This window comes from Macaca nemestrina, chromosome 7 (genome assembly GCF_043159975.1).
Source record: "Macaca nemestrina isolate mMacNem1 chromosome 7, mMacNem.hap1, whole genome shotgun sequence".
NCBI classification, from domain to species: Eukaryota; Metazoa; Chordata; class Mammalia; order Primates; family Cercopithecidae; genus Macaca; species Macaca nemestrina.
Genome location: NC_092131.1, coordinates 11,380,135 through 11,395,375, shown reverse-complemented (window position 1 = coordinate 11,395,375; position 15,241 = coordinate 11,380,135). Strand labels below are relative to the sequence as shown.

General features: G+C 44.6%; 1 protein-coding gene across 3 annotated transcripts in view; it reads left to right on the top strand.

Annotated features, from left to right (window-relative positions):
* LOC105467660 (adenylate kinase 7) overlaps positions 1–15,241 on the top strand; it is a 99,824-nt gene that overhangs the window by 13,818 nt on the left and 70,765 nt on the right. For all 3 annotated transcript variants that reach the window (XM_071099637.1, XM_071099638.1, XM_071099636.1), the window contains exon 4: positions 3,228–3,322. In XM_071099637.1, the coding sequence (XP_070955738.1) occupies positions 3,228–3,322 (95 nt within the window). The remainder of the gene's footprint in view (positions 1–3,227; positions 3,323–15,241) is intronic.

The window sequence follows — 15,241 nt, the reverse complement described above, 5'->3', positions numbered from 1 at the left end:
CAAGCCATCTTCCAGCCTCAGCCTCCCAGAGCACTGGAGTTACAGGCATGAGCCATGATGCCTGGCCAAAACATTTAACTTTTAAAATTCAACCTGACTCATTCCATAGGCACTGCTTAAGGAGGTGGGGTTGAATGTACTGGGGAGATACAAAGACAGATAAGAAAAGGCACCCCAAGGTACAAGTCATGACATAAGAGACAAGGCACCCGAGAGAAACTTTAACTTAACAAACAGGGATGTGCTCACAAGAAAGTTATGTATAAGGGGCATGTGACTTTAAGAGGGGAGGACTTATTTCTAACTCTAAATATTTGATTCAATTCAACAAATGTTCCCTGATGGCAAAGGTCAGGGAAAGCTTGTAGAGAATGCTTGTATTATGAAAGTGCTTTGAACAATGTAATGAATTCTAAGGACCTCAAGTCTAAGAGAACGAAGTGATGTTTATCAAGGTGGTGCTTTTGTGATTCATCTCCTCCAAAGCAACCTCATTTTTTTTTTTTTTTTTTTTTTTGAGACAGGATCTTGCTCTGTCATCTTGCTTTGAAAAATGTAATGAACTGTAAGGACCTCAAGTCTAAGAGAACAAAGAGGTGTTTAGCAAGATGGTACTTTTGTGATTCATGCTCCCCCAAAGCAACCTCATTTTTTTTTTTTTTTTGAGACAAGATCTTTCTCTGTCACCCAGTCTGGCGTGCAGTGGCGCTGTCTCAGCTCACTGCAATCTCCACCTCCCAGGTTCAAGTGATTGTCCTGCCTCAGCCTCCCAAGTAGCTAGGATTACAGGCATGTACCACCATGCCCAGCTAACTTTTGTATTTTTAGTAGAGACAGGGTTTTGCCATGTTGTCCGGGTTGGTTTTGAACTCCTGACCTCAAGCGATCCACCTGCCTTGGCCTCCCAGAGGGCTGGGATTACAGGAGCAAGCCACTGCGCCCAACCAAGCAACCTCATTTAATACATCAAAATGCCTCCATAGGTGCCTCTCGATTGTGAATTTCAGACATTAACCACTGACTTCTTGCTGTGACAGATGGGCATCGGCCTTTCTTAGGACCACCTTCTACCCCTCAAGGAAATGTAACCTTTTCTCAAGCTTTGACACTGCATTTCCTTTCATGAGCTTTAAAATGTAGAGTGTTTTACTGCTTTCTTCTAATAAAGAGGTTCAAATAATCAAGAAAATTTTACTTTTCTATTTAGACGAAAACTTTTAGCTGAATTACTTCCTTTTTGAGATATAGAGTGTTTGTTTGTGTCTGCAAGAAAGTATAGTCAGATATCCTTCAGTCTGTCACCAGAGTCACCTGGGAGGTAGGGGTTGGTTTACCTAATGCACAGTCTTAGATTTTGTTTTTCTCGCAATGGATATGTAATCCTTTCTTTCTTGTTTTTTTTAAAGATAGGATCTTGCTGTGTCACCCAGGCTGGAGTGCAGTAGTATATCATAGCTTACTACAGCCTCAAACACCTGGCCTCAAGCAATCCTCCTGCCTCAGCCTCCTGAGTAGCTAGAATTACAGGTGTGCATCCAACTATTTTTTAAAAACTTTTTGTAGAGACGAGGTCTAGACATGTTGCCTGGGCTGGTCTCCACCTTCTGGGCTCAAGCAATCCTTGGCCTCCAACAGTGCTGGGATTACAGGCGTGAAACACCACACCCGGCTATATATTATATTTAACAATGTTTTATTAAATTATTTTTAAATGTCTTAGAATTCTCCTATCCTTTTGCAGATACTATGGAAGGAAGGCAGGATGACAGAAGAGAAAGGAATACATTATTAGAAAGGAGAGAAAATATTTGCATATAGACGAAGGATGTGTTCAAAGGGAACAAGCAGATCATTCTAGACCTATTATAAATATCATAAATAAAAAAGAATAACCCAGTTAGAGGACCTCAAAGTGTGCCGAGTATTCACAAAATAGGCCAAACTGAAGCTCAGCAGAGCAGAAAGGTTAAAAGAGCAAAATTAAATTGAAGAGAGAATTTTTGTTATTAGACTAAAAATAGAAACAAAAGTAACACTTAAAGTTTGGAATAATACATGATCATAGTGTTCTTAGACTTAATTCAATAACACTTTCTTGTTTTAGGGTAGAAATCCATACATTTATTAGATCCAGGATATCAGCATTTCATTTTGTTGCTTATTTAGGGAATCACCTCATGATACTAGAATCATACCATGGCACCTGCACCACTTAGCCCCTCTGACAGTTTAATTAGACCTCACTTTGCAGCTTCAATATGTTTCTTGAAAATTATACATCATGAAGAATATGTTAATGGAATCCTTTAGCCAAATACATTCAAGGAGATTCAATGCTTAACTGTGTAGAGAGCCTTTTTGCAAAGCAACAAACCCTTTGGAAATAAAATGCTCACCTTTCCCTCTACCTCTATCCTAAATATGAATCCCTACAAGTTGTTGATAACCAAACGCTTCTGCCTTATCGGTGCTCTCCACTACAGCCCACAGCCCCGGGGTGGAGTGGGAAGGGCGGGCACACCCTGAATTACTTCCTTCCACGATGGCTTTCACTGAACAGGATTGCCTTATGGGAACTCCTAAGAGGCCCTTCTGATGTGGGGCCTCTGCTGCCCCATCCCCAGCCTGCTCCCTTTTTGGGCAGCTGGCTAGGTGGCATGGTGGGGACAGCACGGGCCTGGCAGCCAGACAGCCTGGATTGGACTCTCTGCCCCATCACTTCCCTCTATGATCCTGGGCAAACTGTGCCTCGGTTTCCACACCTGTAACCCAGAATACCTATCTCACAGTGGGGGAAATTCAACAAAGCCCATGACTTGTTCTAATTCATGTCAGCTATGATCCTATGATCCTTACTGTCACCAACCCTCCCAAAAAGTAAAAGCCCACGGCCAGAGGCCAGAAAACAGGAAGGGGCCACAATTTTGAGCTCAGCTTGGAAGGGATCAAGCAACTGATGAGCATAGTGGAGAGAAAGGGCTGCAGTGGAGAGCACTGATGAGGCTGAAATGCTTGGTTGTGAACACCCTGCGAGGATCCGCATTTCAGATACAGGTGGCGAGAAGGAGGAGGAATTTGAAGAATGATGATGGGAACAGGTCAGCGAAGCATCCGAGGTAATAGCACCCTGGTGTTAAGTGGCTCCTACTGGTGACTAATAGTACATGTGATTTAGAAACCAAATTGTGCATGGGTCCAAATAACCATTCTGTTTTTTGACCCCACAGCACTCAATGAAGAAGTCAGCCACTTTGAAAAGCGAAAGGTATTTATTTTACTATCCACAGTGATGACTTGGGCGCGATCCAAAGCCCTGGACCCTGTAAGTAGAACGTTAGCTTTCCTTTGGGTAACATTTCACCCTTAACACCTTGTAATCTGTGTGCGGAGGGAACTTCCTACAGCGAGTTGTGTATTCTCACACTCCTGAATCCTATCCCACGATAAGCACCCAACAGAGTTCATTGACTCTAAGCACATTCAATTCTAAGGGATTTCATCGTTTTATATGCCTCTAAGAAAGAAAAATATGCTGCCCATGAAACTATAGCAAAGCTTGCTTATCACTTCTGCTTTGTGTTTTAAACACACTGAAAAAGGTCTCTTTTAGACTTACTTAGACCATATTTTTTGTCATGTACATTCTTGTGCATACATTAAAAAGAAAATATAGGCCGGGGCGGTGGCTCACACCTGTAATCCCAGCACTTTGGGAGGCCAAGGTAGGTGGATCACCTGAGGTCAGGAGTTCGAGACCAGCCTGGCCAACATGGCGAAACCCTGTCCTGACTAAAAATACAAAAATTAGCCAGGCATAGTGCCGGGCACCTGTAATCCCAGCTACTCGGGAGGCTGAGGCAGGAGAATCGCTTAAACCGGGGAGGCGGAGGTTGCAGTGAGCCAAGATCATGCCACTGCCCTCCAGCCTGGGCAACAGAGTGAATAATAAATAAATAAATTTTATTTATAAATAAAATAAATGAAAAGCAAAAGAAAATGTAAGTAAATATAGTGATTATAGTATTCCCAAAACTTCCTCATATTCAGAGTCCATCTCTGAATCACACCACATTCTGTCTTTTTCCACACAACTCACGTCATTTATTTGAATCACATCATTTATTTGTAGGACTTTCCTATAAAGTACGTGGTTATTACGTTGCAAGAAAACATGAGCCACAGACATTCTTCCAACATTGCTTACTCTCTTGACTAATGTCAAATTGACATTTGCTGCTCTGTTCCCGTGCCTTGTGCCTATGCAGTACCTTTCCATTTCAGTGCTGAATCACGGTACACTCTTTTAAAAGGCAATTAAATCAACAGGAGTAGCACCTGACTCAAGTTGAAGTGATAACGATAGCAACGGTGTGTTCAAGGTCACAGTCACTGGCAGCAACATTGCCAGTGCTTCCCGACTGACTACAATGATAAACCATTGATCCCAGATATGTTCTAATTTCAGAAATGTTAAATGTGAAAAAGTGCATGATATGGTCAATGGACTATATTATATATAACAAGGAGATATTTAGGGATTCATCACACTTATTGCATCAAATGCTATGTATTTGTTTCACTGTCTCTCCTCTGGTGGACTGAGAACCCCCAGAGGGCAGGGACCACAGGTTTCATGCTCTTTCCTTGTAAAGTTTACTCACCTACTTTGGATGCCATCACCTCAAAGAGCAGGTCATGGTCATTTTATTCCTGTTATAATCCCTTTCCTCAGAGCGTCCAGCTAGGTGTCCACCATAAAACAATTATGAGTCAATGGACTGGCTGACCGCTGTGCTAGTGTCCTGATTGTCCCAACCAAAGTAAGCAAAATAATGAATAAGTTCAATAGCAGACTTCGGGAACAGCTGGGCGCAGAGGATTCAACAATGTCCTCAACGCTCACTGACTCTCTCTCTTTCTTTTATGGTTTATTTTCTGCCCTGAGTAGACTTCACTCTCTAGTAAGCCCCCTACACTGAATGGACTGAGAATGGGGAAGAGATGGTTCCACAAAGAAAACATGGGGCAGTGGCCCCTGTGTTAGCTCCTGTCCTGTGGCATGCACTCATCCTCTCACTGTGGTTTTAGTTTGCATTTCCCCAATGACAAATGATGGTTTTAAAAGATTTATCAAGGTGTAATCAATGTACTAGGCCAGGGGTAGTGGTGCACACCTATAATCCCAACACTTTGGGAGGCCGAGGCAGGAGGACTGCTTGAGCTCAAGAGTTCAAGACCAGCCTGGGTAACAGGGTGAAACCACATCTCTACAAAAATTGCAAAAATTAACCAGGTGTGGTGGCGAACCTGTAGTTTCAGCTACTCAGGAGGCTGAGGTGGGAGGATTGCTTAAGCTGGGGAGGTCGAGCCTGCAGTGAGCTGAGATCACGCCGCTGCACTACAGCGTGGGTGACAAAGTGAGACCCTGCCTCAAATAAATAAATAAATTTACTGTATTGTATACAGTGAAGTTAACCTTTTATAGTCCTGAGTTTCAACAACTGCACACAGTTGTGCAACCACCACAACAATTAGGATACAGAACACTTTCATCACTTTCCAAAGTTCTCTACCTCATGACACACACAAAGTCAATTCCAGTTGGATTACATAACTAAAATTAAAAAGCAAAAACTTTAATTTTTTTAAAGAAAAATTAGGCCCAGCACAGTGGCTCACGCCTACAATCCCAACACTTTGGAAGACCAAGGCAGGCAGATTACTTGAGGTCAGGAGTTCAACAGCAGCCTGGTCAACATGGTGAAACCCCATGTCTACCAAAAAATACAAAAATTAGCTGGGTAGCTGGGTATGGTGGCACACACCTGTAGTCCCAGCTACTCAGGAGGCTGAGGTGGAAGAATTGCTTGAACATGGGAGGCAGAGGTTGCAGTGAGCAGAGATCGCACCACAGTGCTCCAGCCTGGGCGACAGAGAGAGGCCCTGTCTCAAAAAAAAAAAAGGAAAAATTATAGAATTTATGGAGGATTCCTCAAACAAGACCAGATACTGCTAAATATGATTTTAATTGACAAATCTAGCTGCGATAGAATTAATGAAGTAATAAATAATATTTGTGTTTAAGATTTGCTTCTAAATAATCCAGGAGGATGAGGAAGTCAGTGAGGGTTTCGATATAACAGGACTGGTTATGCAAAACAAACAAGTTTATCCCCAACAAGTCTAATTGAAGGGGGCGTGGCAGAAGATGTGGCATCCGTTTGAAGTCAGAGTAAGCTGAGTAAGACTTTTGCTTGCAAGCAACAGAATCCAGCTTTCTTAATCAGAAAGAAGACGTGTTAGCGTAAACAATATCTTACAAAACCCACAGTCAGAGATGCCACTGGGCGTCAAGGACTGGGAGCCATGGGGAGCTCGGTAAAGTCTCCCACTTTCCTCTCTGCTTTTGTCTGCTTCTGTCTCCTTGTCATCGTCACAGGAAGTCTTTTTTGTTTCGTTTTGTTGTTTTGTTTTTAGAGACGAAGTCTATAACACAGAGACCTCCAAAGAAAGGTTTCCTCTGCCAGATTGACCAGGGTTGGCTTTTGAAAAGAGAGTTCTAATCATGGACTCTAAATCGTAATCCCTATAAGATAGACTTGGGATGGGAAGAAGAAAGGTGAGCTGCAAGGACTCCTGGTACTTACTTTCTTTCTTTCTTTTTTATTTTTATTTGTTTATTTATTTTTTGAGATGAAGTCTTACTCTGTCGTTCAGGCTGGAGTACAATGGCGCGATCTCAGCTCACTGCAACCTCTGCCTCCCGGTGTCAAGTAATTCTCTTGCCTCAGCCTCCTGAGTGGCTGGGATTATAGGTGCCCACCACCACGTCCAGCTAATTGTTGTATTTTTAGTAGAGATGGGTTTTCACCATGTTGGTCAGGCTGGTCTCCAACTCCTGACCTCAGGTGATCCACCTGCCTTTGCCTCCCAAAGTGCTGGGGTTACAGACGTCAGCCACTGTGCCAGGCCCTGACTCCTGGTACTTTCTTAGGTCTTCCTTGTCCTTGCAGTACTTTTTTTTTTTTTTTTTTTTTTTTTTTTTGAGATAGTCTTGCTATGTCACCCAGGCTAAAGTACAGTGGCATGATCTTGGTTCACTGCAGCCTCCACCTCCCAAGTTCAAGTGATTCTCCTGCCTCAGCCTCCCAAGTAGCTGGGATTACAGGCGCGTGCCACCACTCCTGGCTAATTTTTTGCATTTTAAGTAGAGATGGGGTTTCGCCATGTTGGCTAGGCTGGTCTCAAACTCCCGACCTCAGGTGATCTGTGCACTTCAGCCACCCAAAGTGCTGGGATTACAGGCGTGAGCCACCACCCCCAGCTACACAGGAAGTCTTAACAGCCAAGGAAACCAGTTCTAAGTAAAGAAAGAGTCACTAACATAATAGGTTGGAAAAAAATATTTGTCAGCTGATGACCTTATAAAAGATAAGCTCTGTCACTATGAAAAATGTCCCACCAGCAACCCTTCTGAGCACCCCCAATACACAAATTGTATTATCTGTTTTCCAGTAGAAGGAACTCCAGGACTCTGGAATTGGTAGGGAGTTGATTCTGTGTCTTGGGCCAGTGAAAACTGGGATAGGCTGGAACCTATTGTTGATGCTACAGAGCCAAGATCTTTTTGGAGATGTCCTGAGTAGGCCTGAGCGGACGAAAAGGGCCCCCATCGGCCACGCTGTGAGAAGGCGAGCATCACCAAAGTGATTCTGTCTGTTGGGTGTTTCTCATCTGCCCCTCCAGAGCTACTCTCTGCTCTTCTCCACCCTGCTCCAAACTTGTAGTCTAGATCAGCAAGCAACCTTCTCCTCTGCTCCCAGCTGGGTTTGGCCAGTGGGGCTCACCAGTGGGAGGATGGCGGAATGGAGAAGAATGAGGTCAGATCACTTATTCCCCTAGCTCCCTTCTTCAGAGTTGCTGTGGGTAGCCTGAGTCTCTGAACTCAAGCCACTGCGCCTGCTGGGCAACCTCCTGTCCCTGGGCTCTAATCGTCGCCTGCCCACTCAACACATTTGGATTTAGGATTAGTACAGAGCACCCTGTTCCCGGCTCCAGGTGATGTGGTTTCCCTACACCCTGCCCACATCTTCGTCAATAGTCCTATTATTAAACTCTCCTGAAATTACCCAACGTTGAATATGCTGTTTCTTTCCCACGAGGATCCTGACGAATACATTATGCTTAATTGAAATCAGTTGAGTTTGTGAAAAGCCATGCCTCCATAATGTAACTCAGAAAAGTGAATATTAGATTGTTGTAGATGCTGCTGGCTCCCTGTCATGAAGCCACCCCACTGTCTTCCTTGCCAGCAGAGCCATGACTTGTTAAGTTCAAGTGTCCACACTGCCCATGAGATCCAGAGAAGGGAGACTCTATCCACATTCCACGGGAAAATCCTGATGGATGCAAACTAGCCATGATGGTCCCATTCTTCTTGCCAATGATTGGCTACGGGGTGGGCATGCAATCCAATTTTGGGATGTGGGATGTAACAATCCTACTCCCCAAAATGTAGGGTGGCTTACACATGGAGGAAGTGTATAGCTTGCTCAGGTAAAATGTAAAACAGGTGTTCCTAATGATCAAGTCAGTCTTCTCCCAACTCTAATTCAAGATCCAGGCTCCTTCTGTTGGATGGTTCCAACACCTTCCAGAATGACCTCTGGGGCTGTTGTGCACACCTGCATCAGGCCTGTGGAGGGGGGAGAAACACAAAAAATTACGCATGGGAAGCTTTACGAACCAGGCTTGGAAGAGATGCTCATCACTTCTGCAAATTTCTTTGACTAAACCTCAGCCCATAGCTGAGGAGCCCAGAATATGTAGTATAACTGCGTCCAGGAAATCAGTCTGGTTTAGTCTCTGGCACAGAGGAAGGATGGCCAGGAGACTCCCAGGAAGGGCTCATCCCTGATTAGGAGAGACTTCAAGGAAGACACGGGCTTTCTTTCTCTGTGGATATTGTCACGTCTGGATGTGAAGCTTAGACTGCTGCTACTAGTCTTGCTATGATCCTGAAAAGAAAGGCCACATACAGGAGGCAGCGCTCAGAAGGCATCAGCAAAGCAGAGCCAGTTTCCAGTGGCAGGGTCTGGGGAAGGTGTGGTAGGCGCCATGTCCAGCCACAAAGGTGGCAAGAAAAAGTCCCTAAAACGGCCAGGGGCAGTGGCTCACACCTGTAATCCCAGCACTTTGGGAGGCCGAGGCAGGCGGATCATGAGGTCAGGAGGTCGAGACCATCCTGGCTAACACGGTGAAACCCTGTCTCTACCAAAATACAAAAAAAAAAAAAAATTAGCCAGGCGTGGTGGTGGGTGCCTGTAGTCCCAGCTACTCGGGAGGCTGAGGCAGGACAACAGCATGAACCTGGGAGGCGGAGCTTGCAGTGAGCCGAGATCATGCCACTGCATTCCAGCCTGGGTGACAGAGGGAAACTCCATCCCAAAAAAAAAAAAAAAAAAAGTCCCTGAAACAGCCCAAGTAACAGGCCAAGAAGATGCATGGAGGATGAAGAAAACAAGGCTTTCTTTCTCTTTTTCTTTCTTTATTTTTCTTTTTTTTTGAGTGTGCCCCAGATTGGAGCGCAGTGGTGCAACCTCAGCTCAGCTCACTGCAACATCCACGTCCTGGGCTCAAGTGATTCTCTGGCCTTAGCCTCCTGATTAGCTGGGATTACAGGCACCTGCCACCATGCCCAGCTAATTTTTTAAATGTTTTTGTAGCGATAGGGTTTTGCCATGTTGCCCAGGCTGGTCTCAAATTTCTGGGTTCAGTTAACCCACCTGCCTTGGCCTCACAAAGTACTGGGATTGCAAGTGTGAACCACCAAGCACGGCCGAAGATAAGGCTTTCAAGCAGAAATAAAAAGAGGAGCAGAAGAAATTTGAGGGGCTAAAAGCAAAGGCCATGGGGAAGGGACCCCTTGCCACAGGTGGAATTAAGAAATCTGGCAATTGGCTGGGCGTGGTGGCCCACACCTGTAATTCTAGCACATTGGGAGGCTAAGAGGGGAGGATCATTTGAGCCCCAGAGTTCAAGACCAGCCTGAGCAACACAGCAAGACACCATCTGAAAAAATAAAAAATTAATATTTTGAAAAAGAAATCTGGCGAGCAGTAAGCTGTTCCTTGTGCCTGAGGAGATGGTGACCCTTGATTCCATCCATGTGTATTTGAACATCTGGATTCCCTGCATCACATCTTTTGCCACCTGTAGCTGGAATGAAGTGTTGTCTTGGAGCCTATTGTACATTTAAAAATAAACTTTTGGAAAAAAAGAAAAACAAAGAAAAAAAACAGCAGAGGCAGGCCAGCCCGTGGTCCCTGGAGCCACCCTACTCAGGAACACTACTTATGGGAGATGATTTTCCCAGTGTGTAGGTCTTTTTGAGTTTGGTTTTCTGTCGCTTGTAGCCAAAAGCATCCAAATGGATAAAAACTGCGCAAAAATCAGTTTTGTTACAAATGAAGGGTAAATATTAATTTATTATTAATTAATTTAATAAATTAATTAAATTAATTTGCTAGATTCATTTAATTAAATTAATTAATGAATTAATAATTAATGTATTAATTTTAATAATAGGACAATCTTAATATATATTGGGGTTGGTTTTTCCCTTAGAACCTGTTCATTTTTAAAGTCTAGCTATGTGCTTGTTTCTGTATGTGTGAGTAAGGAGATATAACCCAGAGGTGACCCTGATTCAACCAAATATTCCAGAACAAGGGCCGATGGGCTCTGATTGTCACACATAATAACCAGGTAGGAACAGAGTCCACCAAGTGATCCACGTGGGCAATCAAACACAATGACCAATTAAAAAGAGAATCCAGGCCGGGCACCGTGGCTCATGCCTGTAATCCTAGCACGTTAGGAAGCCAAGGCAGGCGGATCACCTGAGGCCAGGAGTTCACAACTAGCCTGGCCAACATGGCGAAACCCCATCTTCACTAAAAGTACCAAAAAAATTAGCTGGGTGTGGTGGCGCATGCCTTTAATCCCAGATACTCAGGAGGCTGAGGCAGGAAAATTGCTTGAAGCAAGGAGGTGGAGGTTGCAGTGAGCCAGGATCGCGCCACTGCACTCCAGCCTGGAGACAGAGTGAGACTCCATCTCAAAAAAATAATTAAATAAAAAATAAAGAAAAGAAAAGAAAGAAAGAAAGAGAATCCAACAGGGTGTTAGAGTGTTACAAGATGACAGATTCGCCCGTTGGTCTAATAAAGGACAGGGGAGATTGCTCTGTAGACTGTGTTCTCTACCTCCTAGAAAGAGGAAGCCTCTAAATGACCTTAGTAATTATAACAAGATAGTAGTAAGGCAGGCTGAGTTTCCAGAAATGCTGACCGCCATCGATTTATAATGTAACAATGAAAGGATCACAGCTGCAACCCCTGCTAAAGGAAAGGTCAGCCACTCGCCCTTTACTGGAAAGGCAAAGGATGCAAACAGTTGGGAGGAACTAAAACCCATATTAAAGGTTTGGGTTCAAAATACACTTTATTTGTTGTGTTTGTAACAAGTGAAATTTAAGGACTAAAGGGAACACAGCCCAGCAACTGGTCGCAAAGGTGCGTCATACACAAACAGATCTCTGTCCCAACCAGGAATCGAGGAATGACAGCCCGGAACCTGCGGCCCCCTCTGGTTGGAGTTTATGGGCTCCAGTGCCACTGGCCAGAGAGAGATTGATCTTCCTTTTCTCTCAGTCACATTCTCAGAATGTCAGGGAAGAGATTGGCCATCCAACCTGTGGTTCTCTTGTGGTTCACCTCATGGAATGTGACCATTTCCCTGGCAGCCGTGGGGACAAAGGGTAGGGCAAATCCAGAAGAGGGGTGTTGGGCCAGTCACAGGGAGCAGGAGGGTGGGTTAGGCAAGCTGGCCCAGCACGCCATGTGAGCCAGGGCTGCAGAGGAGCCAGGACTCAATTTATCCTGAAGGCAAAGCTGACTACACTGTTTCCAGACTTGAGCTGGCAAGTGAAAATACAGGACACTGAGTTAGAGCTGAATTTCAGATAGACAGTGAATAATTTTTTAGCATACCTATACCCTGTGCAATATTGAAGACATGCTTGTACTAAAAAATTAGTCATTTATCTGAAATTCAAATTTAGTTGGGTGTCCTGTGTTCTACCTGGCAACTGTACGTGTAGGCCACTAGACCTGTTTACGAGGACAGTTAATTGTGCAGTATGTATTCACTAGGTATCTACTATGTACACAGAATTGAAGTGGATCTTCCCCTCAACAACTCATTCTCACAGCTTTTCCCCAAGGACATCTCCTAGCATCTCAGTTGCTCTAGCCTCACTCCCCTCCTCCCACCAGCCAACTCACTGGTAAATTCTGTTCATTCATCATCCGAAATGTATCATACACACATTTCATTCTCTTTGTATCTATGGCAACTTTCTAGCCAGCCTCAGCCTTTAGCTTCTTGAACTACTCAAATGGTTGTGCAGCTGTGGCCTACCTTTGTGCCCTCCAATCCATCCTCCACAGCACTGCCTCAGCCATCTTGTTGAAATGTCATTCACAACTCTGATATATCAGTAAAAACATGCGTCAGAATATCACAGGTACCTCCAGAATCTGTACAAGGGTGATATGTCAAGTTAAAAATACATGTATCAATCAATAGCAAACCAGGTGGCTAAAAGAAAGAAATACATGTATTGGAATATTACATGTACCCCAAATATATGCGCTATGATATATTAAAATATGTGTCAAAATATTAAATTAAATAAATTCAGATCATGTTGCCGTCCTGCTTTAAAAGCGTAAAACTCAACTGGGCTTCGTGGCTCAAGCCTGTAATTCCAGCACTTTGGGAGACCAAGGCAGGAGGATTGCTTGAGACCAGGAGTTTGAGACCAGTCTAGGCATCACAATGAGAGCCCACCTCTACAAAAAAAAATGTTTTTGATTAGCCTGGCATGGTGGCAAGCGTCTGTAGTCCCAGCCACTCAGGAGTCTAGGTGGGCTCAGCTGTTCCCAGGAGGTTGAGGCTGCAGTGAGCTGCGATTGTGCCACAGCGCCCCACCCTGGACAACAGAGTGAGATCTTGTCTAAAAAAAAGGCTTAAAACCCTTCCATAGCCTTCTGTTGCTATTGGAATGAATTGAAACTCCTTAGCATGGTTCAGAAACCCTGATAAATGGCTATCACCTACCACATCCCCTACCACTTCCCAGCTTGGCTCCAGTCATTTTCTCAGGAGCAATCGTACTCCTACCTCTGTAGGGTATTTTTTTGTTTTGTTTTGTTTTGTTTTGGAAAGGATTTTTGCTGTGTCACCCAGACTGGAGTGCAGTTGCACAATCTCAGCTCACTGCAGCCTCGGCCTCCCAGGTTCAAGTGATTCTCCTGCCTCATTCTCCCGAGTAGCTGGGATTACAGGCACCCGCCACCATGCCCAGCTAATTTATGTATTTTTAGTAGAGATGGGGTTACGCCATGTTGTCCAGGCTGGTCTTGAACTCCTGGCCTCAAGTGATCCACCCACCTCAGCCTCCCAAAGTGCTGGGATTACAGGCACCCACCACCATGCCCAGCTAATTTATGTATTTTTAGTAGAGACGGGGTTTCACCATGTTGTCCAGGCTCTTGAGGCCAGGTTGAACTCCTGGCCTCAAGTGATCCACCCACCTCAGCCTCCCAAAGTGCTGGGATTACAGGCGTGAGCCACCTCACCTAGCCTCAGTAGGGTTTTCATTGTGTGTTTCTCCTGCCTCTTCAGCTGTTTCCTTGTAAGCTCTGGGCTCAAAACTTTGGATGGGTTATTTAACTTAGACCAATGTGTTGTGATTGAAAGGTTCCATATTGAACACTATATTTTTAAAACCCTGAAACCCTGCTCCAACAAGGATCTCCGAATTTGGAAGGATTTTTACCAAATCACACTGTTGCATGGCTCTCAATTTTTTCTTCTGATTCCAGTAGGTTTTAATGTAGTTATTTTGGTTGCTTCCCTCTATGGGACTGCACAGGATGGGGGAGAGACTGAATATGAGGTACAGGTCAGTGAACTGTCAAGAAATATTTTTCATGCCTCATTCCCAGGGTGTACTTAATCTTAGCCAGTGAAACCAGTTTTTAAAGCCTGAGCCAGCGACCTGCACATGCAATGTTCTTTTTAACATGTTATTTATTTTGGGGAGGGCCAGTTTGGCAAAGAGAAAAAAGAAAAAACAATTTAGGTTAAAAAAAAAAAAAAAAAACTACAGGCTGGGGCGAGGTAGCTCATGCCTGTAATCCCACCATTTTGCGAGGCCAAGGCGGGAGGATTGCTTAAAGCCAGGAGGTGGAGACCAGCCTGGGTAACAATCGGAGACTCCGTTTCTACAAAACTCAAAATAAATCAGCTGGCATGGTGGTGCGTGCCTATATAGTCCCAGCTACTCAGGAGGCTAAGGCAGGAGGATCACTTGAACCCAGGATTTCAAGGCTGCAGTAAGCTATGATCAGGCCACTGTACTCCAACCTGGGCAAGAGAGCAAGGCCCTGTCTCTAACAAAAAAATATATATTTAATATTAATACCTTTATGGAATCTCAGTGGCAACCTGATACCATCTTTGTGAAAGACTTTTAGTTTTTAATTTTGTTTAGATTGAATTTAAATTATAAAATTTGTCTCCTAAAGCGTTTTTTTTTTCTTTTTCTTTTCTTTCTTTCTTTCTTTTTTTTTTTTTTTTTTGAGATGAAGTCTTGCTCTTGTCCCCCAGGCTGGAGTGCAGTGGCGCGATTTCGGCTCACTACAACTTCCGCCTCCTGGGTTCAAGCAATTCTCCTGCCTCAGCCTCCTAAGTAGCTGGGATTACAGGCCCCTGCCACCACACCTGGCTAATTTTTGTATTTTTAGTAGAGACAGTGTTTCATCATGTTAGCCAGGCTGATCTCAAACTCCAGATGTCAGGTGATCCACCCGCCTTGGCCTCCCAAAGTGCTGGGATTACAGGCGTGAGTCACCACGCCTGGCCTCCTAAAGCATTTTTAAGAAGAGTAAATCAGGCCGGGCGCGGTGGCTCAAGCCTGTAATCCCAGCACTTTGGGAGGCCGAGACGGGCCGATCATGAGGTCGGGAGATCGAGACCATCCTGGTTAACACGGTGAAACCCCGTCTCTACTAAAAAATACAAAAAACTAGCCGGGCGAGGTGGCGGGCGCCTGTAGTCCCAGCTACACGGGAGGCTGAGGCAGGAGAATGGCGTGAACCCGGGAGGCGGA